This window comes from Micropterus salmoides, unplaced genomic scaffold (assembly GCF_014851395.1).
Source record: "Micropterus salmoides isolate LMB-PRFRI ecotype aquatic unplaced genomic scaffold, ASM1485139v1 Ms_hic_scaffold_1, whole genome shotgun sequence".
Lineage (NCBI taxonomy): Eukaryota > Metazoa > Chordata > Actinopteri > Centrarchiformes > Centrarchidae > Micropterus > Micropterus salmoides.
The window spans coordinates 19,735,190-19,753,063 of NW_024040040.1; the positions used below are offsets into that span (position 1 = coordinate 19,735,190).

Here is a 17,874-nt window from a genome sequence, read left to right on the forward strand (position 1 = left end):
TATTTAGACCACATATGGAAGTGGCCCAATTCCAAACTGGAAAAGATCAGATTCCATGTGACTTGGCCTGTTCACACTGTCATAAAAAAATCAGATCTGAGTCACATATGGGCAAAAAAATCAGAATTAGGTCACATTGGCCTGCAGTCTGAATGTAGCCTTTGTGTGTACACTTAATAAACCTGCAGCAGATACAGTTGGACATGGCAGTGCCTGAAAAATATTGATTTTGATATTTAATGTGTCCGATTTGTGTTACACTTAATAAACCTGCAGTGGATACACTTGGGCAAGGGTGACGCCTGAAGATGAGCTTGAACATCAACATAGGTGGGTTTTTAGTTTAGAAAAACAGGAGGCTCACTGTTCAGCTTGTAACTCACTAGCAACTGGGACAGAAACGCCTCAGAAGTTGCCTAAGAATCCTCCAGTTTTTAAGATTTCTTGAGTATCAAATTAATTCAGTGATAGTTGTGAGTACATCCAGTGGTACACAGCAAACATGAACTGTTATTAGTTAAAATGGCAAGCTGTATATTAACGAATCATACACAGATTAAAAGGTTCAGGTAATTTTCGTTCAGCTTCTCTACACTGTTTCCACCTTTATTTTCTTCGTGAGATAGAAGAATTTAGAAAGTTTTGCGGCGCTACGGAGAGCCTCCAGCTGCAGTAGGCACATGGATTAGGCTATGCGTAAAACAGGAGCATCGAACCTCATCCAGCCAGAGGGAACGACCACTGACTGTCCAGTGCGCCGGTTCCACTGGCAACACAATGCATCTTAGGTCTACCGGTTAGGGAGCGGGGCGCTGGAGTGTACAGGGAGAGGGAGAGGAGGTCACGGGAGCGACGTGGTGTGCTGCCCGGCGTAACGTCCTGACTTTATGAAAGAGGCAGAAGAATTTTTTCTCTAACAACGATACAAGATGAAAATCATGTTGCTTCAAAAGCAAATTAAGTTTTAATATCCATCAGTGACGTAACTGTCACTTTAACAGATAGATGAAGCCACAAATATTGCATATTCCATGTCTGGGCTTTAGTATCTTTGTGAGAAACCTCACTGGACATATTAACACTCCAGGTGTTATTTCAATATATATAGTCCTAATATTTAATTTTCAACCTCTAAAAACCCTCTGGGGAAGTATTTTACATATCTGGTACCATTTATTCCATTTTTTTGTTCCTTTTCCCAGACATAACGGGTCAAATGTAGACGGTGTGACTTCACAGATAGATATTTCATTTCATATTTACTGCAATTCACTTTTTTAACAGCTTAAATACGTCTCTTGATAACTATAGCTGTTGATGTTTGTCTCTTTTGAGCTACAAGGACATCAGAAAAGGGCAGTTTCAAGGAAAGGTATCTGATATCTGTGTGACTGCACTGAAGAAATTATGTTTCCTTTAACTTTAGCTTGCCAGTTTCTTCTCCTTATTTGAATCTTCAACTCTTAACCATTTAAATGTCCTGCCTCTCTCAGACATACACAAACACACACAGTGAAAACAGTGAGCTATGATTTCTTTATACACAACTCTTCTGTTTACTTACGGGTGTCTCTGCTCATCAGCACAACACTCAGGCAGCTCAGCTGAAAGGCCCTGCTGATGACTGTTTGTGGAGCTCCATCTAATCACAGAAGAGCACATGTCTGCTTGTCTTTGCCTCCAACCCTGCTGTCAGAGCTCCCGTTGTTACATGAATATTGAATAACTGCACAAACAACTCAGTGCTCTCTCTAGAGATAAGACAGGTATGTTGCATGCTCAGGAAAGTCTAGTTGTTTAGCTTGGTCATCTTGTCTTGCAGTCTTCACACGTTTCTGTCTCTCTAATTCATCCTCTCAGTGATGCTGTGTTTTCTGCATATTTACATTTCAGTTGTTCCTTCCAGGAGAGGTTGTGTATTTCTATTGTTGGCAGGTCTTTTGCTATGGCTCAACAATTGCAGAGATCGAGACTCAAGTCTGAATCTTCCCTGAGATCTGAGACCTGAGATCTTCAGGTTTTTGCAGAGGTTTGAGCTCTCTGAGTTCCCTTGGTCCCGTGAACCTGTACGGAGGATAAGCGGTTGGCGATGGATGGATGGATGGATGGATGGATGGATGGATGGATGGAGTTCCCTTGAGTTTAAGTGGGAATTCAGAAAAGCACTGCAAAAAACTGTGCGCTCGTCGTGCAGTATGTTATCCAGGAAGTCCAGTTGGAGTTTTGGAGGAAGTTTTTCCTTGCCTCTGTCGCCTAGTGCTTGCTCTTGGTGGGAATTGTTGGGCTTCTGTAAATGACATCATAGAGTACGGTCTAGACCTGCTCTTTTATGAAAAGCGCTGTGAGAACTGTTGTTGTGATTTGGCGCTATATAAGTAGAATTTAATTGAATTGAGTAACAGATTAATATGTTTAAAGGCTTAACAGACGCAAAAACATTGCTAGAATAAATACATTTAATGCATAGTTTTTTTGTGTGTGTGTGTGTGTAACGCATCCTTAAAGCGTGTTGTCCAATGTAGACACATCATGATACAATGAAAGTAAAAATATGAAGCTAAATGTAGCTGGACATACAGATACATGAATAAGAATAAAAGAATAAAAATGACTTTTCCTGAACCCAAAATTCAGCTCAATCTGTGGGCTATATTTCAATGACCGACATGATTTTAAAACTCTGGAAAGTGTTTCATCTTTTATCGTAAAGATCATAAGGTGAACGGTAGAAATTCGGTTACAAAGTAATTTACCAGTTGCATGTATTTGATTGGCCAATGCGGCGCCTCTCCGGATGACATTGTGATGCTTATTAGCAACAGAAATGTGTTTTTTCTTACGTTGGAATCATTTTAAATGGTATTTTGTTCTGATATCTAGATGTTAAACTTTTTGTCTACCACTCTTTGCCACTTAAACTTATTAACTTTATCTAAAAAAGAGATTCTTAAGCAGAAGTCTTCAAGTCTTCATGGTCATGCCGTACTCTATCCCCTTGTTTCCTGTCAGCTCTCTACTTTGCATTATCCACTAAGCAAATCCAAGAAAGCCCAAAAATACTTAGAAGATAATAATAAGAAGAAGAACTCCATGATAAAACATATGGAAAAATGTTACCACTTTGACATAGCCTAAAGACAAGAGGCAAATATAGACCTACAATAGACCAAAAGACCAAATAGATGCACAGATCCTGCACGCAGAGAAATGTAAATTCACTCAGGTAGATTCTTCTCCATCAAGAAAGGGCTTTAGGTAGTGCTCCAGATGTTTGCTGTGACAGATGTAGGGCACATGTATATCAGCTGACCAAAGTGGGGCATACCATAAAGTAGGCCACCAACTATTAACCCAGAACCACAATTAAAATGAGATCAGTCTGTGGGAGCATTTGTAAAAGTTGCATTGCTCAGAGGAAGATATGTTTCACAGTGTCCACAGATACCCCCCCCCCCCTCCAAAAAAAAATAAATTAGTGGCCAGGTTTAAAAATATCTGTAAGTAAAGTGCTGTTCAACACAAAAGTCAAAGTGAAACTCTGCTCAGGTGACAAAAACTCTAAATTACATTATGTTTTCCTCAACAGCTCTGACGCAAGTTGTTTACTGACTTTGACCTAAACCCAAATTATAGAAACACATTTTTCTGCAATAAATAGAGCACAATTCAACCAGAATAGACCTCAGAGATGTCCATCTGCGTATTGTCTAACTAGACCATGGTGCGTCTCCATTTCAGCCAGCTACTGTCCCCTTGCTGCTGCGCTGCAAATAGGCTAATTGCTCTTTAACAAAATGGGACAGAAGGAACGAAAAGCAGGAGAGACAGCAAGAGTGGGACAGTTGTTCATCAACAGGCTAAAAACCTTCAGGGAAACAGATCCCAAAGTATATAGCTGGGGGAGAGGGAAAAAACCCCCATAGATTTCCGGGGGAAGAGGATGTTAAAACGACATTTGAGATGGACGTGTAGAAAAAGAAGGGTAAAGAAAATGAGGAAGAAGAAATAGAAAAAATGCGGAGGACCTAAGGAAAAACCTACTGTCTCCCACAACAACATATGGTGATGCTAGAGAGCATAAACAGGCACAAAATATATAAGGTTTTAAGTGGGTTGACGTACAAAGGCAAATAAACACACTGCTAAAGCCAGCAACTGTAGTGTTTTCCATGTTGAGAACACACACGGGCTGACAGATGATGCTCAGTCGCATGCTAACAAAACACGTGCCTCTCTCTTTTCCATTTTCCCTTCTGCACCCTTTGATATCGAGGAAGACGACTGTTTTCTGTTCTGTAACAGGTTGCATCACTGATAAAACATAGTTTTCCATTAATTAATGACCTCTTCTCACATTAAATCTACTAATACATTTTCACATGCATTTTACAGCAAATTCCGCTGCCTGTTTTCTGAAGTCCAACAGCTCAGAAACGTTTAATGAGAAGCTGGGCCTCTTGTTTAATCCACATTTGCTCACATGCTCGCACATGCACATCATATTCATGTGATGTTTAGAAGGCAGAACAAGACAATCAATTTAATGTCTCTCTGCATGACATGTTTTACCTTGTACTGCTGTAGCCTTGTCAAAAGATTGCCACTGTGACCAGGGTGCATATTCAAACATGACACTGACACCATTAATTACCATCGGATTAATAATAAAGGGTTTTGTATATAAAAGGGACTCTGCTCTGCTTTTTCTGTCTGTCCATTCTCTCTCAATTAAAATGCTAACATGATACTTTATTGATTCCTATCAGTGAAATGTGGTTGTTCTTGCAACAAAAGCAATATGGTAACAGTTATATTATGTGCACAATATAAAATGAGATAAAAAATCAGAAACGGAACACATGCTGCTGACTGTGTAGGTGGTAAATGTGAATAAAGATTGGATTACTTGACCTTGTAAGTTGCATTTCATACTTGGTCTTTTCTCTCTCTTTCTAACCCTAACCCTGTACACAGTCTTACTTTCTGTACCTTGTTCCGTGTTTCTGTTCTGCTCATGTTTTCACTTTTGCGTTCACATGGCACATTAGCATGTGAGTGAATTCATTGGAATTCATGTATGCGGCTGAAGCCACACTAAGTTTTGTTTCGTTTTTAAGCAGAGAGATTTCCAAGCAGAACTGTAATAGTGAGAACTTGTAATATTGCATGTATGCAGATGTTCAACATTCATCACTAACAAATTTGCACTTAATTTTTCTACTAAATTATTTATTTTGTTGAGGAAAAAGAAAAAAAGATTTACTAATCATTAGGGCTGACCCCGAATAGTCAAAGATTCGATGCTTCGATGGGCGGAACCTGATTTGACTGTCAATCTCTCGAAGCTTTGCAGCAAAACAAGGATCATGCCATTTTGGCTATATGGTGGTGCTCAACGTCTGATTTTACATAGAACCACCAGTTTTCTCCAATAAGTTAATATACAGCCTATTACAATATACATTTTGACGTTTAATGCTGTAAATAAACATGTAAAAAGAATAAAACTTTCAATAAATGTTTTTGAAGTGCGTGAATAAATCCAAAATTGTAACCCTAACCCTGGGTCGTCAGTGCGCATGTGTAAGCGTAGCGTGTATGTGTGCAGTGACAGTGGAGGAACACTTGCTGAAGAGATGGAGCTCCAGCTTCACTGGTGTTGTGTCGAGTTGTCCGCACCTCGCGGGACTTTCGGATAATTTATCACCATTGATGAACCACATAAAAAATATTTTATCGTTTTTAAATAGCCGGCTACTTGAAATAGACCCGCGAGGAACTGCGATGTGCATGCAGTTGTCAGCAGCAGTAATGCACGTAAAACTCAAGACTGAATGACAGGCGAGAGGGAGAGAGAGCGCCTTAGTTTACCTGGAAATTTACAGAGTAAGTTCAATGAAAAGAGACTGCAGCTCTGCAGCCTCCCAAGATTAAAGCGGAGCTACCCTGTGTAACCCCCCCACAATGAATGTTCTACCTTAGATTTGTAAAGAAATCCTCTATTTGGCATCAAGTGTTTGTCACGTTCTGACCATAAAGAAAAGTTTAACCATGCAATTAACCATCTTATTTCTTCAACTTTTCACCTAGAAGCAAAAATCAGCCTTTAAACTTAAAAGAAATGATGATTTGACATTTATCGTGATAATTATCGATATTGAATGGTATGAAATGTTTTTATCGTGATAAAATTTTTGGCTATATCGCCCGGCCCTACCTGGAAGACAATAATATAAACCAGAAATCATGGCTACAAGCTTTTAAAACATTATTAAGTTTAGATGTCTAATTCCGTATATACACCCTCTCATGTAACGTTTTTACAAATAACATCACCCTGTCCTGACTAAATATATGTAAACGTGAACACGATTATTGGGTTCTATCTGGAAGCAGGCTACTAGCTTACTTAAATCTACCAAAGTAGCGACCAGTGCCTTAAAAAAGACAATTTTGTTGCAACATATACAGGAACACTAAAGTTGAATATGTGTATACACGCCGTACAGCCTTATGTAAGGGTAAAGATATACGTGCAATTTATGTGCAGTCACATGGGGACTTGTGTGGACACATGCAGGGGTAATGCAATTTAGGCATATATACTTGTATGGAGGTACTATGTGTATTTGTATATGGGTGTCCATATGTGAAGGTATGCTTATGGGTATATTTCATAGCTTGTATAGGTGTGTATATAAATGTACACGTTTATGTATTGATGGGAATATACCGATATGTTGTATATGTGTAATTATTAGGTTGGAGGTGCAATAGTGTCAAAAATAGTTTTTTTGGTTTGTTTGTCCTGTATCTGACCTAATATATGCAGTAAATGTCTCCTCCCTGAGCATGAATTAAAAAAGTACAATACTGTCATATTAAAATGTTTTGTCCCCTTTAATTAGATGCTAGATGCCTCTCAGGCTATCTAAATGTACTTGTCCAAATCACTTGTTTTCTTTTGTTTTGTCATTTAAATGTCCAAATATCAAATCAAACTGAGCAAAGAGGAAAGATTTTAACTACTGCCAGACTGATACTGGATTAGATTTGTGATGCTATTATTGATACCTGAGGTGGAAAAAAATAAGACAATAAAGTTTTAAAATGATCTTATTTTTAGATAAACAAATTGATAAAGTTGTGTAAAGACATTTTACAGCTGAACATTTAAACTATTAAAAACTAGTAAGGCCTATGAAATAATAATGACAATTAAAGCTGCAAGCAGCAATGAGCGGGCCTGACACCTCCCGCTTGTCGGGGTGTGCCGCACCCGTGCAGCTGTCGCGTGGTCCGACTTCCTTCAACTCGGGGTGTGCTGCATCCACGTACAGGGCAGGACTTGAAGTTAACACTGTACATATCACACAGGTGATGTGTGGAAAATATCTGACAATGTGTGGTCGATGTGTCAGTTACTACTTCAAGTCAAAGTGGCTGACTATCAGTGGGTTTAAAGGTACAGCTCTCAAAAACAGCTTCCCGTTTCAGCATTTAAAAAGAACTGAAAAGTTTTAAAATTTAACATCATTAAAGCATTATCGCTTTCCTGTGGAACTTTGAGATGGATGTGGTCCACCTGCTATGTGAAGAATCTATTCCTCACTGTGGACATTGTTGTCCCTAAGGTGCTAAGTGGGGTAAAATAATGAAGGGACCAAAACAGATATAGTTTAATACATGTACTTTCCAGATGCCAGTAGTTGCCGCTATTACTATGACTGGATATTGACATGTAAGTCTCATAGGGGTTCCATCATCAAAATTGAACTCCACGTCATAGGTACACCGCTTGATCAATCAAAAAAAGCTTCGCAGTTTAACATCGCAAGGCCCTTAAGGTCATGCTGCCCACATTTGAAGTCAATTGTGTTAAAGCTGTAGGAGGAGTTCGTTAAAGTATGGGACCTGTAAATGGAGGACAATTAGAGATTCAATGCAATATGGCGGACTTCCTGTTGGGTTTAGCATATGGCTCCCAGAGACTTTTCTTTAAGTCCCGGCATTCTACACGTGCCTACAAAATTTGTTAGTTCTAGGTGAAACACACAGCTGGGGCTGCTCATTTGAAATCTTGCAGGGGGCGCTTTTGAGCCGTTTTTCCAAACACATGCTCTTGAACAGTATCACACAACAGAACGCACCCAGTCTGATGTGTGTGCAGTGTTTTGTGAGATTTCAAGCATCCTAAGCCTCTCAAAATACAGCTTCCTGTTTCATGGCGAATAATGCATTGCCATGGCAACGTTGTTTGACATTAAATCACAAGCTTGACAACCTTACATCATCTAGGTCTTAAGTCTATTTTTAGACAGTTTTGAGTGAAATCGGATCATCCTGCTAGGATGAATACCGCAACAAATAAAACATGTCACTTCCTGTTGCCAGTAGGTGGCAGTTTCACAACGACTGGATATTGGCATGAAGATGTCTTCAGGGCAGAACTCTTATCAAACATGAAGATGGGGCAGATCTGACCATGTCTTGCCCATTTATACAATATTTCCTTTTTCACGGCGAATCATCAAAATTTAATGCTACGCCATGGACACGCTATTTAATCAATCAAAAAATGCTTCCCAATTTAACACCGCAAGGGTGTTGAGATGGCACAGCCCTCATTTGAAGTCGATCTGATCATATCCCTAGGAGGAGTTTGTTAAAATACGGATCGTATAAATGGAAAATTCTCGCACATTCAATCCAATATGGCTGTCTTCCTGTTGGGTTTAGGGTATGGCTCCAAGAGGCATATTTTTAAGTCTGGACACAATACATATACCTACCAAGTTTGGTGAATGTAGGCCAAAGAGAAAGGAGGGGGCTTTGGTTTTGAAAAATGTTAGGGGGCGCTATTGAGCCATTTTTGTGCACCCATGCACAGGACCTGTATCGGATCACTATTTTCACCAGGACAGACGTGTTTGCCAATTTATACAACTTTTCATGCATGTTCCCAAAAATGTGTCGAATGGGGAAGAACAGAAATAATAATGATTCTAACAAACACAATAGGGACCTCACAGTGGTCGCTGTTCGGGCCCTAATGTTTCCCTGCCGATGTATTGATCATGTTCTTGTATGAACACCGAGGAGGAGTCCTTGGAGCTCCAGTTGATTTTGATAAATTTAACATTTAGCAAGATTAGGCAAATGCTGGCCTAATGAAACCATCTGAAAACCTGCTTGATTCATTACATAATTTACAAGCTAAGATGAAGAATGTTTTACCTAATTCTTTAATCTAACCTCCCTCCCGTCTCCTCTTCTCTCTGCTGTCATGTCTCTTTCTATTCAGAGAGGTGAACAGCTTTCTGGAGCAGCAGTGGCTCTACGCAGAAAGAGGGGCACATCACATGGGAGTGCGTGACTGCGTGTGTGAGGGTGTGTGTTCAGGCCTCCTGCCGTCGCCCGCTCTTCCCAGACAGGCATGGCGGGGGTCAGAGAGCGCGTCTCCCGGATACAGAGGCCGTGGTCGGTGTACCGGGCCAACACATTCGAGCTGTCCAACGAGATGATCGGCTTGGCTCTCGCAGGTGAGGGGAAGTTTGTTCTTTATAGAGGATTACTGAAAGGTTTAACAGAACCTGACAAAATGACAAAAAGCATTGATCTAAAGTCTGGTGCCGCTTCCTTATTGACGACTTAATCTAAGACAAAAAACCTAACCATGAAACTGTGATCAAGCTAAATCTAAGATGCTATGAAATACAAAAAAGAAGCATAAAGTCAGTTTAATTCAATAATTTTAACACATACAAGAGATGCCCATTATAAATACAGCCTGCCACTTGCAGCACTAAAATTACACACTCACACACTCTCACACACTCTGCTGGCAGCGTGTGAAACTTGTGTGGGAGCCAACAGCCTCTTCAACCACAGTTGCCCTGAAACAGATCATAACGAGGCCTGAGGGCTGCTCATCGTCTGTCACACTGACAGACATTAAAGATAACAGTAAGTTTAAGTTTCTGCTGTGTTTATTCTCCATCTAATCATATCATTCAAATCAAAGTGCACAGGAAAAGGTGGTTGTGATCATCAATATGAATCCTTGTTGCACCTAATAGGAAGACAGGGTATGTGCAGGGTCAGATAAGGAATTAAAAAGTCTTAAAATATTTTCTTAGTGGGGTATATTTCTGTTTTGTAGTAGGTTATATCTTATTCCACCATTTTAATTGTACTTAATTCTCCACCTTATTTTAGTGTTACTCACTTCTTGAACATGCTCACCTCGCTTTACCTTTCACTTCTCTTTTCCCCAAACACACACACACATACCTACACCTCTGGTCCCTTACCGCAAACAAACTGGAGGAGGCTTGTTAATGACATAGCCTGTTGAAACAATCGTGGTACTGAATAATATCTGCACTGTTGTGTTCACTGTCGCTTCACCTAGTCGGGGAAAAACATGCTGTTCTCTGGGCTGTCGGTTGTTTTACCTCATGTCTCTACTCTAAATAATCATGCTGGCTTTTCTCAGTTTTAATGTAATTTAATGCATTTTAGGCAAGTTATGCTTGAATGCAGAACATTACATTCCATGACATTCAGTTTGGAAATAAAAATAATTCCTGTTGGGCTGGTATCACAGGGTCAAAGGGGAAGACTCCTTGGTAGCTGGGATGACTTCCTTAGGTTCGACATGAACAAATATCTCCTCAGTATGCCATCAGTGTGCTACTGTGTTTTTTTCATGATAACTCTTGTTTATGTTTATTTCTTGGTTGTTTTTCAGGAAACAGTCAGGATCCAGATGAGCCTGTGCTTGAGTTCAGCGTGGGTAAGACACCCCTGGCATGCAAAACAATCCATCCAGAGCAAGTTAGACTGTTTGTTGTTGTAAAAGTGAAACATAATACACATATTGAAGTGAAATAAGCTGTGTTAACATTACAATGTATTTAGATAAAAGAGGGAGGAAGACCATCTTAAACCATGAGTTCTCCAAAAACATTAGAGGGGTTTCACATAGCATGTTTCAGTGCCTAATGGCTCTTTCATTGTTGACTTGTGTGTTTCTCATCCAGCCTGCACAGACCTGCTGACTCCTGCTTTGGATCGAAAACCCAACAGCTTTGTAGCTGTGAGCTGCACGACACCACCACAGGCCTTTTGGACCAAACACGCACAGACTGAAGTCATAGAGGTCAGACTATTTGTACTCTTCAGACTACCAACCAGTCCTCAATTTTAAAGTCACAGAAAAATGGTCGCCATAATGTGATATCATTCGGGGTAAAATCTGTCTAATTTCAAACATGGATTTGATTGCTCAAAACTGAGAGTCTCTGGTGGACCAGTGGAGGACTGTTTGTCTCCACCTACACCTCCCTCATCTATGCTGTTAGATCAGGAGGCGGAGGACGAGGGAGAAATGAATAAATTGAACTGCAACCACGCACTTTTGGTCATGTTTTTGTCCAAACACACACCTCCGACCACCTGAAATCGCTCTTCTGCGCTTCCATGATCCATAACCATAAAAGAGTTTTAGTGCAGTTTGAGGTCTGCCGGTCACTTCAGATCACATTTAATTGGAAACATTTGTGTAGAATGAGTCATCAAAAAAATTTAACATCTTACTGGAAGAGATGAATTTGATTAATACGTTTTGATACATATTCCAGGGTTTCCGCAGAGTCTTAAAAAGTCTTAAAAGGTAATTAATCAATTTTGCGAAAGTTAAGGCCATTAAAAACTATTAAAAAGTCTTAATCGCCATTTAACAAGGTATTACATTTTCAAGATATTTTTTTCAATGTGAAAATCCTTTGTCCAAAAGTTTGTTTGTTAAAAGTGTAGATGAACGTATTTATTTATAATGCATAGCCAAAAATACTAGACAGGCAGTGAGTAGCGACTGTGTGATTTGTTTCTGTAACAATAGGCGCAGGGATCTACCGTGCACCTATTTCACTAAACGCTCCAAAAAATAGATCCGTGCAAACTGGATAATGATTTACGAGTCCAACCGACCGTAATATCCCACCCCGTCGGATCCTCAATGCTAATTGTCCAAAAAGTTGTCGGAGTGGTGATCAGGAGTAACGAGATTAACCCGGTTGGCCGGTCGTTCTGTGGCCACTTGAACAGCCCCGTTCCTGAAAAACAAGAGCGAGATGCGCCACCAGCAGCTGTATCGATAAGACAGGCGACAACCGGGAAAATTCAAGGACCGTGTGGGTTTGGCTAACGTTTGCTGGCTATTTAGCAAAATTGGTGCCTTTTATTGAAACACATTCAACTTTTCATAAAGCCGATGCTCTCGTCAGTGTCACTTTTTGTGAACAGATCAATGACAGCCTGGATGGAGCGGGATTTAAAAAAAAGTTTGATGTGCTGCAACAAACTTTATAAATGTTGAACTCAATGTTCTGCATAAATGGGAATGATTATTGACGAGTTAGTAGCCTGCCCAAAATCAAGGTTGGAGACTATCATGTAGCTTAGAGCATTTTTCTTGCACAAAGTTAATGAATAAAAAACAACCCCAAACTGAAACGGCTGTAATTTGAATTAATATTATACTAGTGGTAAGTTATATACTATTATATGAAATTATTTTGAATACAGTAACATAATGAATATATTAATATCAAACTTACAGTTTACTATTAAATTAACAATATACTTTCAATTTACTGTTATAATATTATACTAATACAGTCATTTAGACATTAGTCATTTAGTTCATCCTCCAGGTTGTGCCTGTGCACCGCCTACACTACTTACGTTATTCATCACTTAGTTTATTCTCTTCATCTTTGTTCACCCCTGGCCTGTTTGAATTTTGTTGTATTGATCAAGTGGTCGATGAAAGTTATCACACATATTATTGCAGGCAAGCTCACATTATCTAGTTTAAACCAACTAAAACACAAAATTACACTGTGTTTGACATGATTTGCTGTAATGTTGCGTACATAAACATCATAGCTAATGTAAGACAGTTGCTTTTCGCAGAAAATCCTTCACATAGAAAACAGTTGGCCCATAGAGGCTGTTATAGGCAACTGAGAAAGTTCATCCATCCAGCCATCTTCATCCGCTTATCCGGGGTCGGGTCGCGGGGGCAGCAGCTCCAGCAGGGGACCCCAAACTTCTCTTTCCCGGGCCACATTAACCAGCTCTGAAGTGTTCCCAGGCCAGTGTGAAGATATAATCTCTCCACCTAGTCCTAGGTCTTCCCCGAGGCCTCCTCCCAGCTGGACGTGCCCAGAACACCTCCTTAGGGAGGCGTCCAGGAGGCATCCTTACCAGATGCCCAAACCACCTCAACTGGCTCCTTTCGACGCAAAGGAGCAGCGGCTCTACTCTGAGCGCCTCGCGGATGACTGAGCTTCTCACCCTATCTGTAAGGGAGACACCAGCCACCCGCCTGGGGAAACCCATTTCGGCCGCTTGTACCCGCAATCTCGTTCTTTTGGTCATGACCCAGCCTTCATGACCATAGGTGAGGGTAGGAATGAAAATTGACTGGTAGATCGAGAGCTGAGCCATAAGGCATTTTGTCACAATGGTGCAGTAAAGCGAAAAAAAGTGCAATACTGCCCCCGCTGTTCCGATTCTCTGGCCAATCTTCTGCTCCAATCTCCCCTCACTCGTGAACAAGACCCCGAGGTACTTGAACTCCTTCACTTGGGGTAAGGACTCATTCCCTACCTGGAGTTGGCACTCCACCGGTTTCCTGCTGAGAACCATGGCCACAGATTTAGAGGTGCTAATTCTCATCCCAACCGCTTCACACTCCACTGCAAACCGAGTGAGAGCTGGAGGTCGTGGACCGATGATGCCATCAGGACCACGTCATCTGCAAAAAGCAGTGATGAGATCCCAAGCCCACCGAACTGCAACCCCTCCTCACCATGACTACGCCTCGATATCCTGTCCATGAATATCACAAACAGGAGAAAGTTGGTGAATGGGTGGTGTTACAACCTGATGACATATAGGCAATAAATATGATAGGAATATATCTAAATTCCTTTTAAAAACTCAAAAATGTCCCTTTTAAAGGTGTGTAGCTGATTTAATTGGTTACAGCTCAAAGTGGCGCGGCAGTCTAAAAAAAGGGTTGAAAAAGTCTTGAAAAGGTCTTACTTCAGGATTCCTGTATATACCCTGTTGACAGGGACAAGAAATGACAACTAATACAGGAACAAAGGATTGTTGTTGTGCATTATAGTGAGTTTCCTTCCTAAAAGCATCATAATAACCACCATAATAACAAAAACATTGCGATCACATTTATATCAAAATAACCATAGCTGAACTGATATAATAAAGAGATATGCCAGTTTTAGGGGGGTTTTACCATAAAATTCTAAAGAGGGCTGCAACTGGCAATTATTTTCTCAATTAACAGATTGTATGGTAATAAAATGTGAAAAAATTGTTCAAAATGTCTGTTACAATTTTCTAGTGTAAGATGTTTTCAGACTGCTTGTTTAGTCCAACAGATCAACCAACTGTCACATAAGACAAAGAACGGCAGCAAATTCTTGAACCTGGAGCAAGGGGTGGAAAACGCATCAAAAACATAATTCTGAATATAAAAACAAAAACTTTGTTAAAAGGAATCTGATCATAAAGTAATGCTGATTCACTGTGTTACTGCCTCCATCCACAGGGCACCAGTAACCCCATCTTCCTCAGCAGCATCGCCTTCTTCCAGGAATCCAACATCAACCAGCAGACGCAGGTGAAACTGGCCGTCTACGACGTGAAGGACCGCTCGCAGGGCACGGTACTATGCAGAGCACTGACATTCAGGGCAGCTCTTTATTCAGAAGGCTTTTAGGTTGAATGTTTTACAACGGAAATGATGCATTGTTCCATTTTCCTTTAAGCTTTTAGTGCTCTTTTAGACTGCAGAGCGTCTTCTTCGTCGATCTGACAAACACTGACATGTCTGTGCTTCTGTTCTCCGGAGTTCATACCTGTTAAGAAGAGCTAGCTGAGTACGAACATCGGTGTAAACAGCCATTCATATTGTCTTTCTCCAGATGTATATGTTGGGATCAGCACTATTTCCTGTAAAAGAGTTGTTGCAAGAGAAGAGCCACAGATTACAGCTCGAACTGAGGTAGCACACACTCTCTTCTAGCTTCTTCCTGTTGTATTTAAAAAAACTAAATTAATTTTTAAGAAAGTTAAAGTTATTTTAGCTTCTTAATGTGTACCAACAGTGTGTACCATTTACTAGGGCAGTAGTGTTTTGGTTGGTACTTTCATCTGTTCTTTGTCAGTTATAAACACACTCAGTGTTTTCCTTCTTATACAGGAGATATATTTATGTACAGAGGAAATGTTCAGTATGAAAATCTGTTCTGCCTTCCTTCCCTTTATTTAAATATATTTCCTGTGAAGAGAAACAAGAGCAAGAAGATGCTATGTAAGATTTTTGGTTTTAGTGATTAGGACATGTGTAGGTGAATCTTTAGTATTCAATATATCTGACAATTATAAAACGTAAACCTTTAACAAGGCCAAACGTGTCATCATAGCATTTTATTGACTAAATGATGAATCTAACAAATAATTTACAGATTAATGGATAATACAATATTTGTTAGTTATAACATAAGTGCATTCCTGTGAAATAAAAAATCCAGTAAATGTGTTTCAATGGACAGATCAGCAGAGAATGAGCGGGTTGGGGAAGTCACTATAGCTGCCTGGCAGATGGAGGAGAGAGCAGATCAGAGGATGTCGGCCGGCCGCCTGCCAGACAGCATCAATGGCCGGGTAAGAGGCGCTGGGAAGGACACGCTCCTCCGTTTCTGTTTAAAAAGTTGAAGATTTTTTACTATAAAGCTTTCAAAATTTCCTAAGTGCAGTGGACCTGGTGTATTAACATTTTCTATATTGTTAATACTTTTATTATCAATCAAGTACTGTGGGTAGTTGTAGTGTTACTTAAAAACTAAATTATTTTGTAATTATACATGCGGGTTTATTATGAAATTATATATAATCATCTGATTTCAAGAGTAAACATTCACTTCAACTTTCTTCAACCTTTCAATTCAACTATAATGACTAAAAAAAGACTAATTGGGGATTTTATCTGTAATAAAATATTCGGAATTATTTATGACCACTGCTATATGCATTGCTTTAATAGGACCAGATCATTAGTTTATTATTTTTAGATTAATTCTAACAGCGAGTCAGATCTCTTAACTAATGGAAATGAAAGTGTGAAATTAAATGTGTTTCATGTGTGTCTCTTAGACTTCCTTTTTGTCTGTGTAGACGTGTAGTCCTTTGTAATTAAACAAGACTCACTTAACCTGCTTGATGTCATAATAAACATGTCACTCAGCCTCACATGGTAGTAAAACGCTTTATTTCAGGGGATTGGGCTTGTGTAGGAGCATGTGGTGTAGGTGAAAGGAGGTTTGAGAGTGGACTTGCTGGTGGGGTTGGTTGTTAACTTGCTGTTTAACATCAATGTCTCTGTGTCTATCCTGTAGACGATGCTGCCTGTTGATGAGAGCCTCACGGAGTCGATGGGAGTCAGAATCAAATATGCCTCGCTATGCAAAGACACCCTGCTTCGCTCAGGTACAACCGCTGAAACTGTAGCATCCGATTAAAGTGTGAGCTGAAACGAGGTATGTAGAGTAAAAGTATCCAAAAGGCTTCTCCCCTTTGAGACTGAAAGCAACAGATAAACACATCTGGGAAGCTCTTAACTTAATTAAAACTGCTTCACAGTGGTAAAGAAGTGTTCTTCTTTTGGATTTTGTATAGTTTCCATTTTGACCTTTTTGGTGTTGGTTTGTTTTCCTTGTCTTTTTCTAATGTAATAATGTGTTTTTATGAATGTTTCTTTCTTTATTAGATGTTCTTTATGTGTCACAATGTTATTACTGTATGGATAAATAGCTATAACTAATGTATCTGTTCAGTTCCTTTACTACATGCCATACTCCTAAAACTAAATAAAAAAACTAGCATTACACAATCAACTGCTAAATCAGTTAAACAACAGAGATCAGATAAACAGTCTGATCTAATCCATAACAATCTAATCCAACCTAATTAAATTTCTGTCTTCAGTGTTTGGAGGCACGATGTCCCGGATGTACCGCTTCCCCACGACGGATGGGAACCACTTACGGGTGCTGGAGCAAATGGCAGAGAGCGTCCTCTCATTAAACATTCCCAGACAGTTTGTCAGACTGCTGCTGGAAGAGGATGCAGCCAGGTACGAACACTGCAATTTTAGCATGGATGTTGTCAAAAGTGATTTATACCAGACGTTATCTGAAAACAAACAAATTAGCAGTAATCTGCTGATTATCAGCATCATAGGCTGGTATGATTGGATCAGAATAGCAAATGTGTAATCATCTGGCCATTTAGATTTCAGTATCGCTATCTGCTTTTTTTCTTTGAAGATACAAAGCAAACAAAACGGTCTCTTCAACCATCTCACCAGCTAGTGCTGTAGTTTCAGAGAGTGTACTGAAACTGGAGCTGCAACAGTTATTTTCTTGATTAGTTGATTAATCGTTTGATCCATAAAAAGCCAGAAAATTGTGAAAAATAAACTTTTACAATTACTCATAATCATATTTTCTTAAAACTGAAAGTGATGACATTCAGCCCAAAACGCACATATATTGAGTTTACTCACATAAGATACAGTGAGGAAAATAAGTATTTGAACACCCTGCTATTTTGCAAGTTCTCCCACTTAGAAATCATGGAGGGGTCTGAAATTGTCATCGTAGGTGCATGTCCACTGTGAGAGACATAATCTAAAAAAAAAAATCCAGAAATCACAATGTATGATTTTTAACTATTTATTTGTATGATACAGCTGCAAATAAGTATTTGAACACC

At 39.7% G+C, this 17,874-nt stretch overlaps 1 protein-coding gene across 13 annotated transcripts in view; it reads left to right on the forward strand.

The window, feature by feature from the left end:
* Nucleotides 1-17,874, forward strand: part of LOC119905067 (inositol polyphosphate-4-phosphatase type I A-like) — a 68,242-nt gene that overhangs the window by 26,006 nt on the left and 24,362 nt on the right. For 12 of the 13 annotated variants that reach the window (XM_038721779.1, XM_038721816.1, XM_038721832.1 and 9 more), the window contains exons 3-10: nucleotides 9,305-9,542; nucleotides 10,754-10,798; nucleotides 11,046-11,164; nucleotides 14,648-14,764; nucleotides 15,024-15,103; nucleotides 15,654-15,765; nucleotides 16,497-16,587; nucleotides 17,086-17,233. In XM_038721779.1, the coding sequence (XP_038577707.1) occupies nucleotides 9,437-9,542; nucleotides 10,754-10,798; nucleotides 11,046-11,164; nucleotides 14,648-14,764; nucleotides 15,024-15,103; nucleotides 15,654-15,765; nucleotides 16,497-16,587; nucleotides 17,086-17,233 (818 nt within the window). In that variant the 5' untranslated portion in view covers nucleotides 9,305-9,436. The remainder of the gene's footprint in view (nucleotides 1-9,304; nucleotides 9,543-10,753; nucleotides 10,799-11,045; nucleotides 11,165-14,647; nucleotides 14,765-15,023; nucleotides 15,104-15,653; nucleotides 15,766-16,496; nucleotides 16,588-17,085; nucleotides 17,234-17,874) is intronic. The other variant, XM_038721823.1, reaches the window with a different exon arrangement.